Source organism: Saccopteryx leptura, chromosome 4 (genome assembly GCF_036850995.1).
Source record: "Saccopteryx leptura isolate mSacLep1 chromosome 4, mSacLep1_pri_phased_curated, whole genome shotgun sequence".
NCBI lineage: Eukaryota > Metazoa > Chordata > Mammalia > Chiroptera > Emballonuridae > Saccopteryx > Saccopteryx leptura.
Genome location: NC_089506.1, coordinates 180441840 through 180465758, shown reverse-complemented (window position 1 = coordinate 180465758; position 23919 = coordinate 180441840). Strand labels below are relative to the sequence as shown.

General features: G+C 43.3%; 1 protein-coding gene across 5 annotated transcripts in view; it reads right to left on the bottom strand.

Moving 5' to 3' along the window:
* Window positions 1-23919, bottom strand: part of SNCAIP (synuclein alpha interacting protein) — a 166869-nt gene that overhangs the window by 51881 nt on the left and 91069 nt on the right. For 4 of the 5 annotated variants that reach the window (XM_066382094.1, XM_066382092.1, XM_066382096.1 and 1 more), the window contains exon 3: window positions 7559-7631. In XM_066382094.1, coding sequence (XP_066238191.1) covers window positions 7559-7631 — 73 coding nt within the window. Of the gene's footprint in view, window positions 1-7558; window positions 7632-7948; window positions 7983-23919 lie in introns of those variants that run through there. The other variant, XM_066382095.1, reaches the window with a different exon arrangement.

The window sequence follows — 23919 nt, the reverse complement described above, 5'->3', positions numbered from 1 at the left end:
CGATGGGATTAAGCAAAGGAAAGAACACTTATAGACACAGACAACACTGTGGGGACTGCAGCAGGGAACTGCAGAGAGGAGACAGGGAGATGACAGACAAAGATTGGGGGGGGTAGGTGCTCACCTGTTTAATTTTATTGACCAATGTCACCCCAATAAATTCAATTAAATTTTTTTTAAAAAAAGAAAAAAATTTGCTGCTTATAGCTATGGTCAAATAAAGAGAAGAAATGTTCAAGTGAAGAGAGAAAGGTGCCAAGATGCAACATACATAGGCTCTGTTACATTCCACCCCTTTCTTTCTTTTTTTTTTTTACATTACCAGAGTTTAATTTTAACTTCTCTATCACTCCGTGCTCCTATATTTCCAAATAGGACACCTACTCTTTCTCGTAGGAACATAAACAGAGTGTTAATGATTTAAAGGTAGAGATGGTCTCTCCCTCTGGCCAGAGTGCAGCTCTACCCTCAGGAATAATTTCTGTGGTTCATTCAAAATGATGGCCATGCACATTCTCTCGCAACAGAAAAAAAAGCAACAGATATAACTGTCCTAACATTATGATTACAACCATCCCCCCAAATAAAGCCTCCAGAAGAAACACTATAAAAAATGCCTCCAGAAAAAATACTATAAAAAGTGCCTCCAGAAAAAATACTATAAAGAGACAGTAATTTTGGCGGCAGAGTTAATTGTAGTTTTTACTTTCCATTTATTACAATGAATTATATTACTTGTATAATTTTTATTTTATTCAAAAAAATAAAAATTATTGTTTTATTTGATTAACATTCACATCTAGATGTTTTATTGTATGTAAATTTTTACTATATTTAGATAAACTGAGAATTTTGACATAAATGTTAGATTCTTTATTGAATTAAAGTGTTCATTTTCTTTCTTTTTTTTTCTTCTTTTCCAAGTGAGAGGACGGGAGATAGAGCGACAGACTTCTGTATGTTCCTCGACTGGGATTCTTCTGGCAACCCGTTTGGGGCCGATGCTCTGCCTATCTGGGGCCATGCTTGCAACTGAACTATTTTTAGCACCTGAGGCAGAGGCTTCACAGAGCCATCCTCAGTGCCCAGGGCCAATGTGCTCAAACCAGCTGAGCCATGGCTGTGGGAGGGGAAGAGAGAGAAAAGGGAGGAGGGGGCTGGAGAAGCAGATGGGTGCTTCTTCTGTGTGCCTTGATTGGGAATCAAACCCAAAACATCTACATGCTGGGTTGATGCTCTACCACTGAGCCAACCAGCCAGGGCCATAGTGTTTGTTTTCTTGATTGAGATCTTAGCAAACATGTTTCCTACTCTTGGGAGTCCATTTTATGTTACATCATGTGAAATGGTTCAATTAGCAGGATTTTTAATTTCAAGTGCCGTGCCAACCTTCCCTTTCATACTTTAATATTAAATCTTAATTTTTATATTGTTTATTTACTTAGTATCATCAGCTATGTCACAGTAGCGTGAAAGGATAAATTTCACATCAACTCATTATTTTGGGTGCTGTCTGAAATCCTTGGAAATCTTTAAAAACCCTGTATTTTAAAAAATTTAGGGTTTATGACAAAATTTACATGCACAGGGACTAAAAATACAGAAAATCTGCAATGCTTTTAAATATACATCCAAAATTATTTTTACCAGATATGAAGTTTTAAAAGTATTGTGCACCTTTACTCATCGTCATCCAGTGATGTATAATTTAGGTATGTTCTTTCAGAATCTTTTCTCAAACATCCTCAGGCCATTTATTACTGTTACAGAACCAAATTTTATAATCTCCGAGCATCTAAGTTCTCAGATGCAAAGCTGCATTAATATTTATTTCCTTCTTTCATAAGAAAATGATACAATGAGCTCAGCAGATACACATTTTGAAGAATCACAAGACATTTAAAGCACCATGAATTGAAACAAATGTGCATTTGAATTACTATTTAATTTTTAAAACTCAAAGTTAATGTCATTGAATATGTTTGATTTGAATAACATAAGTCAACATAAGATATTTTTGTCCCCATGTGGGTAAACTGTAGGGCAGAGTTAACACTCACGGTCCTGTGTTATCCTCTTTACTCCATGAGTAGCAGGGATCAGGCAGAGAATACATGCAAACTTCTCACAAATAACGTTCTTTTAGACGAGTAAATTTTTTCACATACAAGGTCCATGCTGCTAATCCCTGGCCCACACTATTAGCCAAAGTTCCCTGGGCTAAAATTACTCTGCAGCTGGCTCAATTTCTTACTGGCTCTGGAGTCAGCGGACACAGCTTCAGATACACTTGCTAGCTGTAGAGCAGTGCTAGTCAACCTGGTCCCTACCGCCCACTAGGGGGCGTTCCAGCTTTCTTTCATGGCGGGCAGTAGTGGAGCAACCAAAGTATAAATAAAAAGATAGATTTAACTATAGTAAGTGGTTTTATAAAGATTTATTCTGCCAAACTTAGCGAAAATCCAACATAAAGTACTTGGTAAGTAATTATTATTATATGCTTTAACTTGCTGTAACTCTGCTTTATAAATTTTATAAAGTAAAGTTACTTCCCTACTTTATAAATCAGCATTACTGTGGAACCGGTGGGTGGTTAGAAAATTTTACTACTAACAGAGATACAAAAGTGGGCAGTAGGTATAAAAAGGTTGACTACCCCTGCTGTAGAACGATAACCAAATTAGTTACCTCAGGGAGCCTCAGTTTCCATGTCAATAAAGTGGGCATAAATAATGGTCCTCTCTTCAGAGAATTATTCTGAGGACACATAAGCTATTCACAGAGGACCTGGCATACTGTCTGGCACACGACACACCTAAGGAAACACTGGGGACTCCCAATAGCACCTTCGCAGCTCCAGGGACAGGCAACACTCGCTCACAAACTTCTAACTCCTAGTTCTTCACCTCTCTCCTGCTGTCTTGCGGCATCTCTACTACCTTCACACTTCCTTTCAAAACTTTATTTCTCAGAAAATTGAAACCCAGTGATAGCGTAGTGTCATCGATGCGGAACAATTTAAAATATTCCTGTTGAGGGAAAACACAGATTTCTACAGGAAGGGCACTTCCAAGGCAGGCCATGGGCATCGGTGAGAAACCCAGTGATAGCGTAGTGTCATCGATGGAGAACAATTTAAAATATTCTTGTTGAGGGAAAACACAGATTTCTACGGGAAGGGCACTCCCAAGGCAGGCCATGGGCATCGGTGAGCTAGAGAAAGGCGTAGAGACATTTCTGGGCCTCTGACAATACTCTGCCATTCGCCTTTCTTAAATCCCATCGGGGGTCGGGCCCAGGGTTTAGGGAGGAAGTGGAGTGAGGTATTATGTCTCACAGAGGGGCTTCCCAGGACCACCAACAGGGCTTAGTAGACACTCCTATTCCTCTCAATAACTGAAAAGCAGACAAAGCAGACAGGCATGAGTCTTCTCTTTGTAGCCCACTAGGGGAGGCAGAAAAGGTGGAAGGTACTTAAGTCCTGGGAGGTGCTCTGTGGGGCTGACTGGTTCTGATTGGACCATACATGGAGGAACTTTAGGTTCAGTTCAGGGCGCTCCACTTTTAAGAGGGGTGCTGATTAACGGTGGTCACCCACCAGAGTGCAAGAAGGAAGAGCAGGATGCACTTAAAACTGTGGAGAGAAGTTACAACCTGGAGGAGACAGGACTGAGAATGACGGCCATCTCCAAACACTTAGTGGTACCATTGTCCAGGATGGCCTGTCCTTCTCCAGCATTCCAAAGGAAGAACCAGGATTAAGGGAGGAAAATTTGAGAGACACTGATTTTGGCTGAACTAAAATATTAACCTTTCGTCACCATGTATTTGACTTCCTTTATCTTTGGGTGGTAAACACACATGAAATATCCAGCTGATGATTATAGAATTGTACAGTAGAAACCTATATATAATTTCATTAACCAATATCACCCCCCCCCCAAAAAAAAAAACTTCTATGGCTGGTGGCCCCATGCAGCTGAGAGTTCCATGTCACTGAGGTGATGACGTACAGGCTGGATGACCCCAGGGAAGGATAATTAGGGTCACCTTCAAAGACCTAATGGACTTTAGACTATGCGAAGTTTTTTTGCCTTTTAAAAATAACTCTTTATTTGTAAATAAATTTCTAGAAGACTTGAAAAAATAAAAAAACAGTACAAAGAACATTGTGTACCTTTAATCTACATTCATCAGTTGTCAACATTTTACCCATCTGCTTTGTCATTTACAATCTCACTAGCTCTCTCTCAGACTAGATTAGTTTTAGGGTCCCTTCTTGAGAGTTGTGATTCTACACACCGAGGCTCTCTCCAGGTAATAGGATTTTAGAAAAACTGGACTCCTGCAGGCAGTGCCCTCACAGCACTTGGAATAGATCTGAACTCCACACACATGATGGACAGGGCCCTACAGACCAGCCTGACCGTGACCTCATCCTCACTGAGATCACCACACGGCAGCTACACTGGTTTTCTTTTCCTTCCTCACACATGCTAAGCTCATTCCTGGCTCAGGGACTTTACACTTGCTAGTGCTTCTGCCTCCAGCCCTCTTTACTGGTTTTCACGTGGCTGGGTCCTTCTGCACCGCCTGATCCCCCACCAAGCCCCTTCCCCTCCCCAACTCCTACAAATGACTCCATCACATGACTTCAATCACCTCTTATCACTCTCTCATTCTCTGAAATGATCTGGTTCAGTGATTCCTTTGCTTGCCTCTTGTCTGCATCTTGTCATTGTGTCCTCGGTGCCTAGGACAGAGAACACTCAACGATTATTTGCTGAATGACTAAATAAAAGAAAAAAAATGGATCCAAGAACATCTGGTCAGAACTTGTTAATACAGGGATGGATGTCAACATTGGACAATTTACATTTAGTAGAAAGTGCTTAACACACTTTAGAAAGGAAAGGAGAAATGTCTTTATCTGGTGGAGGATATGCTAAGTGACAGGAGGTTTGGGGAACAGTTTCCCTAGAGGGTGCCCCATCCAAAAGAAAGATGTGGACTCTTCTCAGAAGCTAAGGTGCTTTCTGCAGCCATCTGTTGGGAAAACCACCATAAAGATGAAAATTTGCAAGCAGCCCCGACTCCTCCTCGGTGTCTGGCACAAGAAAGCCTGGAGGGCTGCAGGAGGTGGTATTCCTACATTTGGATGCCCACAGAACTCACTGAAAATGCCTCAGTTCTTTCTAAAACTGGCTGTGAAGACTTGTTAAGATTTCTTTCAAAGGAACCCATAGATACGCAATGCTATCGAGAGATAGCTATTTTCATGCGTTTCTTTTCCTTGGACCATTCTCACTCCGTTGGAAAGTAGTTTACCTCAAGATGACCTATCAAATTGAACTGGACTGTGATAGCCTCAAAATGGCCTATCAGATTGGACTGTGCATGGGATTATATTGAGATTTTTTTTCCCCCACTCATAGATCCATTTCCTATCAGGTCTAATTAATGCAGATGACCTTTAGCACTGGGTCTTTGCTCTGCATAAAGTTTTCAAGCTTCTGAACTTGAAATGGCCCCCTTCTCAACCAGAGAGGAAATGTCTAACATCGCCTATTGTGGAAGTGGCTAGAAGTCACACAACCTGGAGAAAATGGAATGAACAAGTCCCAGAAAAAATCAGTTTCAAAAGCTTTGGTTAAGTCATTTCACTTGGTAAGCAAGAAAAGCTATTTAACAATGCAAAGAAATTCACCACTTAATTGATGAGGGAAAATACTGTTTTTTTAATGTTTTAAAAGGATAATATCCTAAAATTAAATTAATGCCACCAAGTCCAGCTATCTGAGAGGTAGTATCCAGAATGGTAAAATAACTCTAGAGGCAGACTTCCTGGGGTTTGAATGCTCTGTAACTTAACTGCTGTATGGCTCCGGGCAAGGTATTTCATTTCTCTGTTCTGTGTTTCAGTTTGCCCATCTATAATACAAACATCTTAGTGCTTAGCTCACAGGGATTTTATGATTAATTGAGCTAATGTTAGTAAAGTGCTTTCAACCATATCCAGCATACACATTAAGCAACAGTGAAGTGTTTGCTATTATTTTTACTTCCTTACGCCCTAATTCAAATCAATGAAGAAATAAAATACTCTATCTACAAAGTACCTCATATATGTTACCTAATTTTTATCCTAACAATAGTCTGGTAACATTGGCAAAATAAGTTTCCTTTTTACTTTCTAGATAACTTAGTTATAACCTCAGGGTCGTACAGCTGACAAATGGTTGAATGCTAACTTGAACGGCTGGACTCAGGTCCCTTGACTCTGAGGCTGGTGGTCTGTCCACTGCAGTCAGAGGTTCAACCTGGAACCCAGTGATGCCTTTCAAGGGAACACATACTGATAAGCCTTCTGGTCAAAGCTTCTGTTAAAGCCGATATAAACTTGAGTGTGTTTGAAATAAAAAAAATACTTTTTTAAAACTTGAAGGTAAATGAACACTCTTATTTGAACTTAAAACCTTCTTCTATCATGTTTCTGATCCAAACATTGAAATACTACTTTCTCTCTCTCTCTCTCTCTCTCTCTCTCTCTCACACACACAGCAAGACTAATTGTTTTCCCCGTCTCGTCTAAGCAAAATGTCAAAAGAAAACAAACAGGAGAAAAATAAGTTAGCTTTGTATAAGTCCTTTCCGTGAGGAAGGATTCTAAGAACTCTAAGTAGCTGCATAGGTAAGGACCACCTATTAATTTTTAAACATGAAACACATCATTTCAGGATTATCTTAAACCTCCCATCACCTACGGTTCTCAGGATTCTAGCTGCTATCAGAGGAGGTCCAGCTTTGGCAAGGTTAATGGGATGACTTAGAGTAATTACTCGGAAAAAATAATAAACATCATTTCATAGTTTAATGCCATGGTATCATTCCCATCAATATCCATTTTTATTTTCATTTTTGCCCATCACAGAGAAAAAAAGGAAGGAGGTTTAATTTGATTTACAGAGGGAAAAACAAGCCCGAATGTACTTCTTCTTGTTGAGGGTGGGGGGATGCAAGGACAGAAGGTCAACCAGCTGGTTTTCATCTATATGCCATAATTCTCTTTAGTTTACACTATTAAACTCCAAAGCTTCGCTCTAATCTTAACTGCTGCAGTATGCCTTATTGCAGATTCTAGCATGTCACATCCCTGACAAAGTTGCAGATGTTGGTCAAGTGCCATCCCCTAAGCTGGCCTTGCTGTATGGGTCTCAGATGCACCCAACATTTTTTTTTCATTGGCGCCTGCATCATTACGTTTTGTCACCAAAGGTTTCTTGGGTTTTTCAGTAAATTGCTGTGCATACTGTGGTTTGGGCTGTCAAGATGATCGCCTACGTTTATTTGTACACAGCCGTGTGTCCTCATGACAGCCTCCCTGTCCTGTTAGCCTTTGGAGGATGACCTAACATCTGTTCTTTGAGAGTGGGGAGGAGGGTGAGTAGAGAAGCTATAAAAGAAAAAGGAAACAGAAAGCAGGAGCAAACAATGTGAGGGGAAGCAGCTTTCACACTAAAATCCAGGACCAGGAGGAGAGGCGAGAAGCAAAACCTACCTGATCTGTCTTCGTTTTGCGCATCACATCTTCGGCACAGTTCTGGGATGGTCTTGAGTGATGTGACTGAGTACTGGATGGGAAGCCAGAGGAGAAAGGGTGTAAAATACAACTTTAACTGAGAGTGTGACATTCACTCACATTGGACAGAAAAAAATCAAAACACAAGACATGATACTTGAGTCCAACACGTATATCCAGGAAGTCTAGCTAATTGGCTGCTTGGTGATCTGGGAGCATCCCAAGCTCGACCTCTAAGCATCTAAGCAGGTGCAGATGAAAGAGAGGGCTGATGGCCTTTCTCTAGGAAACAAGGTGCAGTGTATCTGGCAGAGACAGTCCATCACCCATCACTTCTGCTTCTTGTGGAAGAGGGAAGGATGCTCTGACCTTGAGAATGTCCAGAGATGGCCAATCCATGTGCACTGTGAAGCCTCAGAGTGAAATCTCTGTGCAGAAAGCCAGGGGGAGAAGCATCTAGCTTCCTGGAACACCCAGGGCGGCCAGGAGCCGTATCTGTGCCAATGCTGATTGGACTACACAGACATCCCTAACGTTGCCATGTGTCACAGGTTTTACTGTGTCCAATCTGTAATCTCTATGGAAAATACGGGGCAATGTTATAAAAAGTAAGAGGAGCGTGGTTCTGCATTTGAAAGCTCATCTGTTTCACAGATAGATTAGACTGAACTGAAAGAAACCCCCTTGCAGGTTCAGACCCAGCACCAGCTCAGGGGATGGCTATCAGGATAACAAATTATGACACAGGGGGCATAAAATCAGAAGGGTAAAACAAACGTAAAATCAACAGCCATGATTTATGGGAACTACGCTTGGTGCCAATCAATCTTTCTTTAGAGAAGGGTGTTTCAAAACAAATAAAGGACAAGCTCTTTCTTTAATCATGGGGCTGTCTTCAATCTCATTTTAATGCAGAAAATACAGCTTCTAGAAATGTTTTGCTCTCTACCTTAGGAAACACGTTCTTATGTAAATGAGAACATATTAGGAATGACTTCAGTATTGCAAAATTGGGGGGGGGGATGGAGGAAAAAAACATTTAATCTAAAAGAAAAATGATCATGGGAAACTCAGGATTATTTTAGCATTACAAGTGAGGAATGTGTAATTGGGACACATTTGTCAATAAGAAGGTTCTTTAGTTAGCTTGATGTTGATAGATGAAGCGTAGCATCTACATGGAGACCCCAAGTGCTTCCCACAGGGTATCAAGACAGCAAGGCGGAGGAGGGGGTGCACTTGTAGCTATTGTCAGTTTGCCAATTTTATATTACAAACAAATTAAATAGCTAGCACTTCCAAATGAAAAAGAAAGTCTCCAAGGACTAACTAGAGAAATTACTCTTACCTGTCTGATGCAATAACACCCTGTTTGTGTTGGCCCATTCCTTAGAGAATACAGGTGCATTAGCAAATCCACTCACATACTCAAAGAGAGGGAGGACTGCTTCTTAAATCAGAAATGAACTTCGAGAGTTCTTTTCCTTCCACATTATGTTCTTTGAGGGTCAGGGACAACACAGGTACAGAAGGCCTTTTTGTTGTTGTTGTTACTAATAAGGTACCTTATGTTTCCAGCCAAGGACAAGGTCTCTAAGGAATCTGGTAGCTTCTAGAGACCAGCTGGTACAAGTTAAATAATTACACAGTCTATAATTCAATTAAAATCAGGCCTTTTGTTTTGGCTGCCATGTGCCCATACACCCTTTGGTCTGGCAAAGTCTTACCTTCTCCCTCTTTTCTCTTCTTTTTATTTCTTTCCTTCTTTCTTTTTTTTTTTTTTTTGCTTTTGTTCCAAAGCACAGTTTAAGAAGAGGAAATTCAAGATTGATTGTGTTTAAATATAGTTAATGATAAATTCAATGAAGCTGGTGGGCTGCCATCTGTCTGCATTGCCAGCCACATGCATCCTCACTGCCAACCCCTACCCTGAAGTCAGGCATGTCAGAATCTCCGACTTATTTATTCGCTGTACCTTTAGCTCTTCCCCTGTGACCTCAAAGGTCTACTCTGTGCAGTAACTTTTAATTTGAAGAGGTTTAAACTTGAACAGCATGGCTGCCAGGTTGGTGTGGGGACTGAGCTATGGGCATAGACAAGCAGATGCCCAGCTACTGCTTCAACCTATATCACACATGGAGGCTTTGCCTCTCCTGCTCCCATGGTTACACAGGAAGTCACTTTAGGGAAGGCATACATTTTTTTTTTTTTGTACTTTTCTGAAGCTGGAAACGGGGAGAGATAGTCAGACAGACTCCGGCATGCGCCGGACCGGGATCCACCCGGCACGCCCACCAGGGGCGATGCTCTGCCCACCAGGGGGCGATGTTCTGCCCCTCCGGGGCGTCGCTCTATTGTGACCAGAGCCAGTCTAGCGCCTGGGGCAGAGGCCAAGGAGCCATCCCCAGCGCCCAGGCCATCTTTGCTCCAATGGAGCTTCGGCTGCGGGAGGGGAAGAGAGAGACAGAGAGGAAGGAGGGGGAGGGGTGGAGAAGCAAATGGGCGCTTCTCCTATGTGCCCTGGCCGGGAATCGAACCTGGGTCCCCCACACGCCAGGCCAACGCTCTACCGCTAAGCCAACTGGCCAGGGCCAAGGGAAGGCATACATCTTAATTCTTTGGGAAAGCATACACCTTAATTCTTTGGGAAAAATGATCTTGAAGCAAAAGTTGTGTGCTGCTCCTGGCAATGGAAATAAAAAGTACAGCAACCTAAGAAAAGGATGATGCATTCGTCAGAAAAGTCAAAGTTTTGGATAACTGTAAGGGTATATGGAATGTCAAACGCAGCAATGACTTTTGATTTACAGTGGAACAAATTCACCATTCTTTATAAAGACACAAGAAAAAAAAAATCAGTGCGTAGATCTGTTTCAGTTAAGTACTTAAGGGATGCTGCAAAGGTAGTTAAGTTGTGATGTGAAGAGATGAAGAGGAAACAGACAATTTGCCAAATCATTTTCCTATTTGCAAATTTGGGAATAAACAAATGACCCAGGAAGCCACCCTTACACGAATGCATTCTGCTACCTTGTGGGAGCTAAAATGGAAGGCACCCAAGGCCTTCATCCCTGTGCCCGGGACAGATGGCCTTTTACATGAAGCCATCAGATCCCCAACCCACCTCATTCTCAAGTCAGTGGCCGGCTCCCATGCCAGCCACTGTTGTCATTTTGGCCCCATCAGAACCAAAGACCAATCTTCCCTACCTCTTGCCCCCAACCCAGGGCTTTATATTCTGTTCCCTTGACTCCTATTATCCTTGGATGTTAAGACAGGAGAGGAAGCTTGCAGATAGTTGAGAAGCAGTATATTTCCTACCTCTATGTTGTTCTAATTTATTCTTTTTCTAAAAATCTTCCAGAGGTTACTCAGTAGAAACAGCCCTTTTGATCCAAACTTATTTTCCACTCCTCCATCATTTCTCAAGAAAAGCTTCCACCAAAGGTTGACCAGCTGCCTCCGCTTCCTCGATGTCCCTGCACATTCACTGTTTAGTTTCCCGTCTGTCCCTTTACTCCAGGATCCTCTTTGTCTGCTCTGCCTTCCTCTGGCCCAACAGATGGAACTGTTCTGCAAGGCCAGCCGGCTTGTGTTCTGCCTTCTCCCTGAAACCCTGGCCGACGGCTTCATCCCTTCCTGACCTTACTCTTTTCTGCCCTTGGTAAAATATTGCCTGTCTTCTGCTCTGTTTTGCCTGTGTGTTGGTGTTGGCTCCCATAAGTGCCTGGGGGAAAGAAAAGTTTTGTGGGATTTTTTTTGTATTTTTCTGAAGTGAGAAGTGGGGAGGCAGAGAGACAGACTCTTACATGTGCCTGACTAGGATCCACCCAGCATGCCCACTAGGGGGTGATGCTCTGCCCATCTGGGCCATTGCTCCATTACAACGGGAGCCATTCTTGTGCCCGAGGCGGAGGCCATGGAGCCACCCTCAGTGCCCTGGCCAACTATGCTCCAATGGAGCCTTGGCTGCGGGAGGGGAAGAGAGAGATAGAGAGAAAGGAGAGGGGGAAGGGCTGGAGAAGCAGGTGGGCACCTCTCCTGTGTGCCCTGGCCAGGAATCTAACCTGGAATTCCACACTCCGGACGACACTCAACCACTGAGCCAATATATATCAGTATATATACAGTGTGTCCGTAAAGTCATGGTGCACTTTTGATCGGTCACAGGAAAGCAACAAAAGACGATAGAAATGTGAAATCTGCACCAAATGAAAGGAAAACCCTCCCAGTTTCTGTAGGATGATATGGCCCCATGTGCACATGCGCAGATGATGACGTAACACCATGTATACAGTGGAGCAGCCCACGGCCATGCCAGTCAAGATGTGGATGGTACAGAGGAAAGTTCAGTGTGTTCTGTGGCTCGCTAAATTAAAATCCGTGACCAAAGTGCAACGTGAATATCGGCGCATTTATAACGAAGTGCCACCACATAGGAATAACATTACTGGGTGGGATAAGCAGTTGAAGGAAATCGGCAGTTTGGTGGGGAAACCCCGTTCTGGTAGGCCATCAGTCAGTGACGAGTCTGTAGGGACTATATGGGATAGCTACCTAAGGAGCCCTAAAACATCTGTGCATGAGCCCACATCGAACTGCACTGAATAGGTATGGAACTGGGAGAGTTTTCCTTGTATTTGGTACAGATTTCACATTTCTATCATCTTTTGTTGCTTTCCTGTGACCAGTCAAAAGTGCACCATGACTTTACGGACACACTGTATATGCATGGCACACAGTGATGTATCAAGTATATGACTGAAATACCAAGATGTACACACATCTGACTAATCATCTGGGCATTATTAGAAATAATTGGCCCTTGCTGGTTGGCTCAGCGGTAGAGCATCAGCCTGGCGTGCAGGAGTCCCGGGTTCGATTCCCGGCCAGGGCACACAGGAGAAGCACCCATCTGCTTCTCCACCCCTCCCCCTCTCCTTCCTCTCTATCTCTCTCTTCCCCTCCCGCAACCGAGGCTCCATTGGAGCAAAGATGGCCCGGGCGCTGGGGATGGCTCTGTGGCCTCTGCCTCAGGCGCTAGAATGGCTCTGGATGCAACAGAGCGATGCCCCAGATGGGCAGAACATCGTCCCCTGGTGGGCATGCCGGGTGGATCCTGGTCGGGCGCATGCGGGAGTCTGTCTGACTGCCTCCCCGTTTCCAACTTCGGAAAAATGAAAAAAAAAAGAAAAGAAATAATCAAAGGAGTTCTTTCATATTTAGGCAGTAAGTGGGAATTTTCTCCATGCTTCTGTCCTTGCACTAGAATTAATTTGCTTTCTCAAATGCAAATTTGACTAAAGTGCTTCTCTGTTTCAAATCCTCCACGGGCTCTGCACAGCCTACAGGGCATAAACCACGTGCCAGAGCATGGCACATGAAGCCCTTATGAGTTCAGACTCATCTAATCCTCCCCCATTTCTCTTTAGATTGGGGTAACATCACTATTTCTGTGGATCCCCTATACTGTTTTCCCAGTCTATACCTTTATGCATGTTCTTCCATCTACATGGAATAACATTCCACCTATTCCCTAAGGCAAACTCTTTTATAATTCATTAAGCCTACCTGGGTATGTCTTCTATAATATCTTCTCTGACACCTTCCAGATGGCAGCTTTCAAACTATGGTCTCTATACAAGGCATCAACCCCATTCGGAATTCACATTCTTTGCCTCATCTCAAAAACTCGGAGGGCAGGGCCTAGCAAGCTGTTTTCACAAGCCATCTAGGCGACTCAGATGTATGCTGAAATTCAAGAACCATGGCTCTGCATTATTTCCTATTGCAGGCGTATGTCCATTACAGAACCCATCATGTGATGTTTCAGCTACATGTTTACATAATTGCTTTTCTGCTTCCTGATGGTACGGATAATATTTTATTTAACAAAGATACAAGGTTATTGAATTGAATAAAATAAATTTCCCTATGTAGCCCATCTTTTTAGTGGCAATAATAATAGTAATAATGATGGTACAGGCAGTCTCCAGGTTATGAATAAAATAGTTTCCATAGGTCTGAAAATGTTTAAACATTTATTTATATGCACAGTAAGGTAAAAAATAAATACTATGTTAATACAAATCCCTATCTAAGTTGAATTTAGTAGGTAAATGTACCTGTTCCAACCTACATACAAATTCAACTTATAGACAAACTTATGGACCCTATCTTGTTCCTAACCTGATGGCTGCCTGTAGTTAATGTCTACATAGCACTAATCTTCTTAGAAAAGCCCTTAATTACAAGTCTAGCAATGTAACCAGGGTCTATTTCAGGGGTCAGGAAACTTTTTGGCTGAGAGAGCCATGAACGCCTCATATTTTAAAGTATAATTCCATGAGAGCCATACAATGACCCGTGTACATTACACATTATCCAATAAAAATTTGGTGTTGTCCGGAGGACAGCTGTGATTGGCTCCAGCCACCTGCAACCATGAACATGAGCAGTAGGAAATGAATGGATTGTAGTACATGAGAATGTTTTATATTTTTGACATTATTTTTTCTTATTAAAGATTTATCTGCGAGCCAGGTGCAGCCATCAAAAGAGTCACATCTGGCTCACAAGCCATAGGTTCCCGACCCCTGGAAAAGAAAAAAGACTTCCAATATATGTATTAATAGTATGAGTGCTTGCTGATGCCTTAGCCCTTTGTATAAAGAATAACGAATTTGGAGCAAGAAGATCTTGATTCAAGTCCCAGTTCTGAGATTTATTAACTCTGTGGTTCTGAGCCACAGGAACCTGGGGCTCCAGTTCCTTCCCTATAAAACAGATACTCAGACAGGATAGCGCAAGTGAAGTCCATCCGCAGGCTGGAAAGTGATGTGAGATGCTCTGTCCCTTGTCTCTCACCTGTTTTCCATGTGTGTCCCACAGCCCTGCCCTCTCATCATTCCACTCATGATGTTAAGCTCAGCAGATCAGGGATGGGAGACTTAGGCAGGAGGAGGGGGCCTGGGCTGGGGCTAGAAAGCAAAGGAAGAAGAGCTCAGCCTGCCCAGCACGTTATGTGGCTTCTCTTTGGCCTTTCCTCATCCAAGAGAATCCATGGCCAACGGCTGACACTGAAACTTAGCTTTTGCGAACTGCACAGAGTCGATATGACGCAACACAATCCTACACATCCCAGATGACACCCGTCCATTTTGTCACTCTGCCATGCAAAACAGTCTGAACGTGGAATTCATAATAACAGTGTGTGATTTCTACATGGGGCCATGGGGATCTCTGACCACCCTAGATACTGCTCAGGCCTGAAAGGCTTTGGCCCTTACTCCTGAAAGCTGGAGCCAGTTGGGTGAACAAGCAGACATTACTCAAATGGTAATGAGCCACAGAAAATGAAAGAACGAAAATCCCAAGCACCTTTTCAAGCGAGAGACTTTTAAACAATGAAGGTCCCATCAAGTTTCCAAAAGAAACAATTTCGCCAGTCATCCAAACAACTATCCTGAAGTTCACGATTTTTCACACAGCTTTCCAAACCTCCAGCAGACGTCTCAACACAATAAAACAACTAAAATGTGTACGAGCAAAGCTGGTAGTGAAAGCAAAGATACACAGCTGAAGCGAGATGTTCAGCAACAGCATTTTTCTAAAATGTTGACCGCGCCTCCCAGGGCCTGCCCTTCCGATTCAGGAAGGGTGTCCTAACTGCACACCCTCCAGAAGGGATTGTGCTCCGCTGCTCCGTCTCAGAGGCTGTGGTCTGAACAGCCCCCTCTCCGTTGCTCGCTCTCTGCTTGGGCTCCGGTCTCCTTCTCCTCAGCCACTCTCTCACCAGGGGCTCTCTGCTCTGACCCCACAAAAAGAAACAAGCACCTCCACTATCTCAAGACATGCTGCCTCTCCAATTGATCCCAGACTTTCCAGCTCTTGTGTTCATCGCCATCTTTTTAAAAAAGAATCGCCTTGGTTTTTATCTCTGCCGCGTCAACCTTGCATTTATTCTCCCATCAGGTGTCTTCAGTCCCTCTCAGGCATGGTTCTTATTATGGCCACCAACAAGTTTTAACAAGACAATCCAGTGGACACTTTTCAACCTTTTTCTTTATAATGACCTATTTCCCACTATTGACTACATCCTTCTTTAAATTCCTTAAGTCCTTCCACCCTTTACAGCTCCCTTAGTTTTTCTCCTGTATCTTTGAAAACTTCTTTCTAGTCCCTTTTGTAGAAGACTCTTTCCTCCTCTAATTCTCCCCCTCCCCCATGAGAAACACTTCTGCACACTTCCTTCCTTGGAACATTCTTCTCTTTCCAAACTCCTTGTTTCATAGTTGACCTCCCCAACTCCTACAATTTCACCCACCACCTTTACATAGTACAGACACTGGTTGTATGGCCAGGGGCTGCCATCGTGGCCATTCACATGCAGGTTCCCATTGGATTCGGACAGACAGTAATGAAACAATGGAGCCAAGAACTGGTGGACTTTAATCCTAGCTTGCACCCGGCGGGGGGGAAAATACACACAACAGGAAATACTTCCCTGTCCATTCAGGGCTCCCAAAGCGACTGACTCACCTGAGTTTCCTAGAATCAAAGGTTTCTACCTCACCAGTCTTATTCACCTCTATTCTCCATTCCTTCTCCTAATCCACCATTCTGGCTGCCTCCTCCACATGGCTTCCCTGTCCTGCCTCCGTGGGCTCTTCTTATAACATAATCACTCTTCCCTTGAACAACGGGATCTCTCCTTTTAAAACCTTTTGGCGCTAAAACCCTCCCCCAACGCACATTAGTATAATCACACCCATCCCAAGCAAGAAGGGCAATTAATATTATCACCTGGATGACAAGCATCCACGTGGGCAGCGCCATCTTTGACAAAGTAAACATAATATATTTTATCTGCCCAACACTGGTGATCAACATTTTTAATATATCCATCCCCATCTGCCTTTAATACATTTCTTTCCACCATTCAGGCTCCAATAAAGAAAATTATTACAAATAATCCTATGGTTAAATACATTTTTTTCTTTTGTACCATGTTTTTAATCCTATTTTCCAAGAGGTTTTTCTTTTAAAATTCACAAAATAAATTCTTGTATGCTAAAATACTGCTTGTGGTTGATAATCTGGGAAAACTCAGTAACTCTTTTTATCCTACAGAGTATGCAAGAAACTACTCTATTGTAATGCTAATATTGTAATCAGGAAAAAGAAACAGTACTCCCCTGGCTAAGGTGGTGGGCTCACAGTACTGAATGACCCCCTTCTACTGGGAGAAGTGTTCATGAACCAGAAGAGACCTGGTGAACAGGGATGACCAGAGGTGACCAAGGGGCCCAGCAGAAGTCACTTTCTTTTTGTGTATGTGTGTGTGTGACAGAGTCAGACAGAGGGACAGACAGGAAGGGAGAGAGATGAGAAACATCAATTCTTCATTGCGGCACCTTAGTTGTTCATTGATTGTTTTCTCATATGTGCCTTGACGGGGCGGGGGGGGGGGGGGGTTACAGCAGACCAAGTGACTCCTTGCTCGAGCCAGCGACCTTGGGTTTAAGCTGGTGAGCCTTGCTCAAACCAGATGAGCCTGCGCTCAAGCTGGCTACCTCAGGGTCTTGAACCTGGGTCTTCCGCGTCCCAGTCTGATGCTCTATCCGCCTCACCACTGCCTGGCCAGGCAGAAGTCACTTTCAATGCAGTGGTTACATACATGGTTTCTAGTGCTAAGACTACACATACTATACCCCAGCTCCATCATTTTCTGACTAATTAATCTTAGTTACTTAACCTTCGTATATCAGTTTTTTCATCTGTAAAACATGTAATAATGGTATCTACAAAAGAATGTGGCCGTGAAGATTATAGGCTAATAATGTAAAATGTAGGGAATAGTATCTGATACATAATAAGTGTTCAATAAGCATTAACTAGTATTATTAGTTAAATTGAAAAGCATCAAAAGTGAGCATTAAAAAATGAAGCCAAGGCCCTGGCAGGTTGGCTCAGTGGTAGAGCGTCGGCCTGGCGTGAAGAAGTCCTGGGTTCGATTCCCAGCCAGGGCACACAGGAGAAGCGCCCATTTGCTTCTCCACCCCTCCCCCTCTCCTTCCTCTCTGTCTCTCTCTTCCCCTCCCTCAGCGAGGCTCCATTGGAGCAAAGATGGCCCGGGCGCTGGGGATGGCTCCTTGGCCTCTGCCCCAGGCACTAGAGTGGCTCTGGTCATGGCAGAGCGACGCCCCGGAGGGGCAGAGCGTCGCCCCTGATGGGTGTGTCGGGTGGATCCCGGTCGGGTGCATGCGGGAGTCTGTCTGACTGTCTCTCTCCATTTCCAGCTTCAGAAAAGTACAAAAAAAAAAAAAAAGGAAAAAAAAATGAAGCCAAAATAGTGGGAACAACAGAGGCAAAAACTACAAATTACAAAGAATTACAAAAGAAATGTATCTTGCAGTAGGGCAGATGGCTAGCTGTAGTACTTATTCAACTTCAGTGATGGTCTAGTTGTAATTGTGAACCAGTAATCAATCACCATCAGAATTTAAAGACTGCTTGTCAAGGATGGAGTTCGATATTCTAATTAAATGTGTCCTACCATAAAGTTACCCTGACATGTCATAATCTGCTTGTGTGTTATTATGGGGTACTGCAAACCCTGTGAGAACACAGACCAAGTCTGTGTCACTCACCCAAGCCTAGAAGCATGCTTAGTACACTGTAAATGTCTGATACATACTTATTGAGTAGATGGGCATAAAATCTAGTTATGCATAAGAGGTAAATAGTGTATAAATAACCTGCATTGCCAATCTAATGAAGTACTGTGACTCTCAGGCAAGATAAAAACCTTTAGGGCTAGCTACAGAGTGAGAGAAGAGCAGTTGCCCATTCTTCTTGGAAAACCCTCTACAGCATTTCTTTCTTCCTTCTGAGGAGGGGATGTCCTGTTCACGATTTGTAGTTGGGGACCTGGGTTCTAGTCCTGGGCTCTACCATTAGCCATGGGACATGAATGTACAATTCATCTTGTCGGGATTAGATTACTCCTAATTCCCTTCCTGTCAAGGGTTAAGAAAATCAGATAAAACATATGACATATCAGATTAGAACTAGGCGTGAGGTTTTTGATAATGGGGGCTAGAGAAAGGAGGGATGAGAGGTCATTTAGATTTGAACATAGGACACTGCAAAAAGGACATGCGAGCAGTTGATGAAACTAGATCCTACGGAGAAACATTAAGAAAGGTTTAATGTAGATTGGAGCAGGATGGCTGCTGTGAAGGGCACAGAGGACAGTATTACAGGATCTTACGCAGGCAGATTCCTGGCTAGAGTGGTGAGGCGAGCCAGCGAGCCAGGTTCTCTGTACCTGTAGTATCATTATATATATATCATATATATGGTTTTTTTTGTTTGTTTTTTTGTTTTTTAGAGAAGGGAGAAAGGAAGAGAAAGGAAGAGAGAAAGAGAGAGAGAAGCATCCCTTCTTAGTCCCTTTTAGTTGTGCATTCGTGGGCTGCTTCTTATATGTGCCCTGACCGGATCAAACCCACAACCTTAGTGTAGCTGGCCGATGCTCAAACCACTTAGCAAGCTGACCAAGACCTGCCTTTGTACTCTTTGTCACACTAAAATCAGGGCAAAAGCTATATTCTTTACCTGCCCAACTCTGCAGGAATCCACTCGGTAAGCAATACGTATCCTTTCTCAAGGTCTCCCACTGCTGTGAAATGGCCCTTCATCAAAGTGTAATGCGGCCTGGGAGGTATCAGTGGTCTGAGTTGAGTAAAAGGCAGTACACACAAAGCAGAGGTGGGCAGGTATTTTAGTGCAACTGATGCCTGATCTGTAGGATTCAAAAATGTGAAAACTCATTGCAAGGGAGACTTGTTCACCACAGAATTGATTTTTCTACTAGACAGAGGTTCAAGCACCTTCGGAAATGAATCCACATAATTCTGTGCTATTACTCTAGACCAGGCATCCCCAAACTACGGCCCGCAGGCTGCATGCGGCCCCCTGAGGCCATTTATCCGGCCCCCCTGCCGCACTTCCAGAAGGGGCACCTCTTTCATTGGTGGTCAGTGAGAGGAGCACTGTATGTGGTGGCCCTCCAACCATCTGAGGGACAGTGAACTGGCCCCTTGTGTAAAAAGTTTGGGGACCCCTGCTAGACTTAAGGGCTTGTGTAGAAGGGAATAGTGCCGTGGAAGGACACATTTATCTGATCTCATTTGACTTGCACACAAAATAGGTTATGCAATTACCAAAAAAAATGCCAACCAAGCCCTGGCCAGTTGGCTCAGCGGTAGAGCGTCGGCCTAGCGTGCAGAGGACCCGGGTTCGATTCCTGGCCAGGGCACACAGGAGAAGCGCCCATTTGCTTCTCCACCCCTCCGCCGCACCTTCCTCTCTGTCTCTCTCTTCCCCTCCCGCAGCCAAGGCTCCATTGGAGCAAAGATGGCCCAGGCGCTGGAGATGGCTCCTTGGCCTCTGCCCCAGGCGCTAGAGTGGCTCTGGTCACAACATGGCGACGCCCAGGATGGGCAGAGCATTGCCCCCTGGTGGGCAGAGCATTGCCCCATGGTGGGCGTGCGGGGTGGATCCCGGTCGGGCGCATGCAGGAGTCTGTCTGACTGTCTCTCCCTGCTTCCAGCTTCAGAAAAATGAAAAAAAAAAAAAGCCAACCTTCATCAAAGTTATAGTCACACTGAATCAGAAAAACGAAACTTCCTGTGCAGGGAAATACAGTGTTTTCCTTAGTATTTGTGTGTGTGCACATAAGCATGTGTGTATTGACATGTAGGTATGTGTATACATATGTATATATGTGTATGCATATAAATATGGGGGTGTGTTTTTATGTACATGCACATATATAAAATTTCAAATTTTCTCCAGAAAACCAGGGCAATAGGTAGATATGATTATTATTTTATAGATAGGAAAGTTGAGGTACAGTAAAATTAAGAGATTTGCCTAAATTCCCTTTAGCTTGTTTTATTTTATTTATTTATAATATATACCAACTACATTAGTTCCAAAAAGCCATTTGCAATTGCCTCAGTGACTATTTGGGGATAATAACGGGTGAGAGGGCGGGTCCATTCTACAACTAAGTTACTCCGAAGGGGAAGAGGAATGTGGTCAAAGAGTTTTGTATTTCAACCCCGACTTAATCTCTCTGTAACCTTGTGAAAGTCATACGACATTGCTAAGCCTCATTTTCTTCATTTGCCAAACGGGATTTAAATAGAGCCAGCTTTGCAGAGTTGATGTGAGGCTTAAACAAAATAATCGACTTAAAAGAAGAGTTCAGTGCGGCGTGTGGCGCAGCCAACATTTGATGGCTCTGAGTCAAGCTCTTCAATGGCCCCATGGCCCTGCCTCCACTCTCTTCAGTCCTGTGCATACTGTTTTTGAGAATAGCAAATTGGCTCCTCTTAGTAAAATATACCATGGCTACTAAGAACCCCGCGGTAGAATAGTATTCTGGAGAATTATTCATTTCCAGACAGAGGGCTCTGGCTTCCATAGGAATAAAGAAATCTGTAAACCCATTTGTGGTGACAGAAAGGCCCTACTTTGACCCTTTATGTTTATGTGTGGCGTCATCTCTCCCTCACACATCTGCAGCTATTGCACAATGTTCTGCCCTTTTCCATGGCAGGATTACAAGAATGTATAGTTTCAACCCTGCATGTTGCAAAGGATGAGCATTATTTTCAAGTCTGGGAACCTTCAAAATAATTTAAGTGCGTTCTGTGTTTTGTCTCATTAGGTAAAGGCAAAAAAGTTCTTGCTTTTTTTTTTTTTTTTGTACTACTATAGAGCTTGTGTCTTAATTAAAACAAGAACCAGGCTCATGACCAGAGGAGAAAATCGTGAAACAGAAAGCCTAGGGCTATGTCTGGAGAGGAAGAAGAACAGTTTTAAACTCAGGCATCTTTTTGGTAAACATCTTTTTCAACTGTACTGTCCATTACCCACCCCGCCCCTGCCACTTAGCCAGGAAAAAGGCTTAAGGGCTGTCAGAGATGGAGGTTTATGGGACCCTATAAATAAAGGCATTTTTATTTCGCTTTAAGCCAGTAAATTTAGCAAGCTGAACACATCTTTATTCTTCAATGGTAGCATCTGAATAGAGTCTCCAGGTTGCCCCCAAAACAGCCGTCACACATTTATTGCTTGTAGTTCACCTAAATGGGCTGAAAACAATCATTTCAATATTTACGAGGTTATCTCTGCTGCTTTCCTGGTGAAATCATTATGTAAGAACAATGTGATTCGGGCATATTTAAGGTATTAAACTTGGATTGAATTGAACTACAATAATCTACCATGTGATAGAGGCTGCTAGTCAAATTAGAGCTTTTCAGTTTCGTGTGGGTATTTATAGGTCAGGACTGCTCATCCTCAGTGTATCACCATTTAGGCCAGACAATTCTGTTGTAGGGGATTTCCTGTGCATTTTAGGTTATTTAAAAGCATCCTTGGTCTCTACTCACTAGATGCCTGCAGTATACCCCTACTTATGACAATCAAAAATGTCCCCAGGTATTGCCAACTGTTCCCCCAGAGGGTTGGTAAAGTCGTCCTTATAAGGACTACTGCAATAGATTATTTTCATCTTGGAGAAGTAGTTGAGTATTGTGGCTAAAAGTATGTATTCTGGAGACCAAAGTATTCCTAACTAAGTGGGTGACTGTGGGCAAGTTATGTAATATCTCCACGTTTCAGGCTTCTCATTTGTAAAATGAAGGTAATAATAAGTACCTTCTTCAGAGGGTTGTTGTGAGAATTAAACAAGACAATGCCTATTCCATAGTGAGTGCTCAATGGATGTTAGCCATTATTATTGTTTCAACAATTCCATGTACTTTCACTTTTTTCCCCTCTGATACAAGTTTAAATGTAGGTCAAAGATCTGAACAATACCTACATCACCAAAGGGGGACGGTTGCAATATTACACAATTGCAACTGGCTATCTTTTATTTATGTTTCAGAGCGGTCAAGTTATAGAAACTCAACTATTGCATAATTTTGTATCACAACTTGCTAAACAGCTTCAGCTATTGCTTAACATATTTTATTATCTTTTAAGTGGAGATTCCTAATTCATCAAAATTATGGGCTGCCGCCAGATGAGTCTTCTATAAATACAACTGCTCTATTGTAGTGTTGGAAAAAAAAAGTCTTGACATGATGCCTGGTCTTTTCCCTCGAGCTCTTTCTTCACCATTGGTCATATAAATATTATTGTATTATTCATTGAAATAACAACAAAAGCTACCATTTTTAAAATCAAATTACTGTGTGCCAAGCTAAGTGCTGCACATATATTATTTCACTCATTCCTAAAAAAAAGGGGGGGGGAATAAAAATTATAAAGCAACCTTAAAAGTTAGGTGGGTATCTCAGAGAGACGAGTTAATGTGCTCCAGCCAGCAAAGGTCACAAGTCTGGAACCCAGACTGGTGCCTTTAAAGCCTATTCTTTTAAGCCCTGGCTGGTTGGCTCAGCGGTAGAGCGTTGGCCTGGCGTGCGGGGGACCCGGGTTCGATTCCCGGCCAGGGCACATAGGAGAAGCGCCCATTTGCTTCTCCACCCCCCACCCCCCCCTTCCTCTCTGTCTCTCTCTTCCCCTCCCGCAGCTGAGGCTCCATTGGAGCAAAGATGGCCCGGGCGCTGGGGATGGCTCCTTGGCCTCTGCCCCAGGCGCTGGAGTGGCTCTGGTCACGGCAGAGCGATGCCCCGGAGGGGCAGAGCATCGCCCCCTGGTGGGCAGAGCGTCGCCCCCTGGTGGGTGTGCCGGGTGGATCCCGGTCGGGCGCATGGGGGAGTCTGTCTGTCTCCCCGTTTCCAGCTTCAGAAAAAGAAAAGAAAAGAAAAAAAAGCCTATTCTTTTAAGATGCAACTTCACCGAGAAAGCTCAGAGAGTTACTCCCAAACTCTTATTACACCAAGTCCCCTTTCTAGAACACCGCCTACCCTTCCCAAGCCTCCACACAGTAGCATTCACTTCCATTGCTTTATCCTACTCAGCACAAACTACCCTGGAGAGGGAGATTATAGAAGAATCACACTCTGAACGCTTTTAAGTCAAGCACAGTAATTTAAAGAGGGAGGAAAAGTCAGAAAGGTATTGCAGAAATAAAGAAACTCACTTTACATTCGTCTTAACAAAGATTAATAAAAAAATGGAACCGGGAGTAGTGAAAAGCTGAATTCACCTTTCCCTGGTACAAAGATTCAACCAAGGTTAAAACAGATCACTCATCAAACACATCGTAATAATTCAATTCTTGCGTACGGTATGAGATTTTACTTCAAAGTGAGGAGTAAAGGAGGGGACTAACGCTGTTGCCAGAGGCA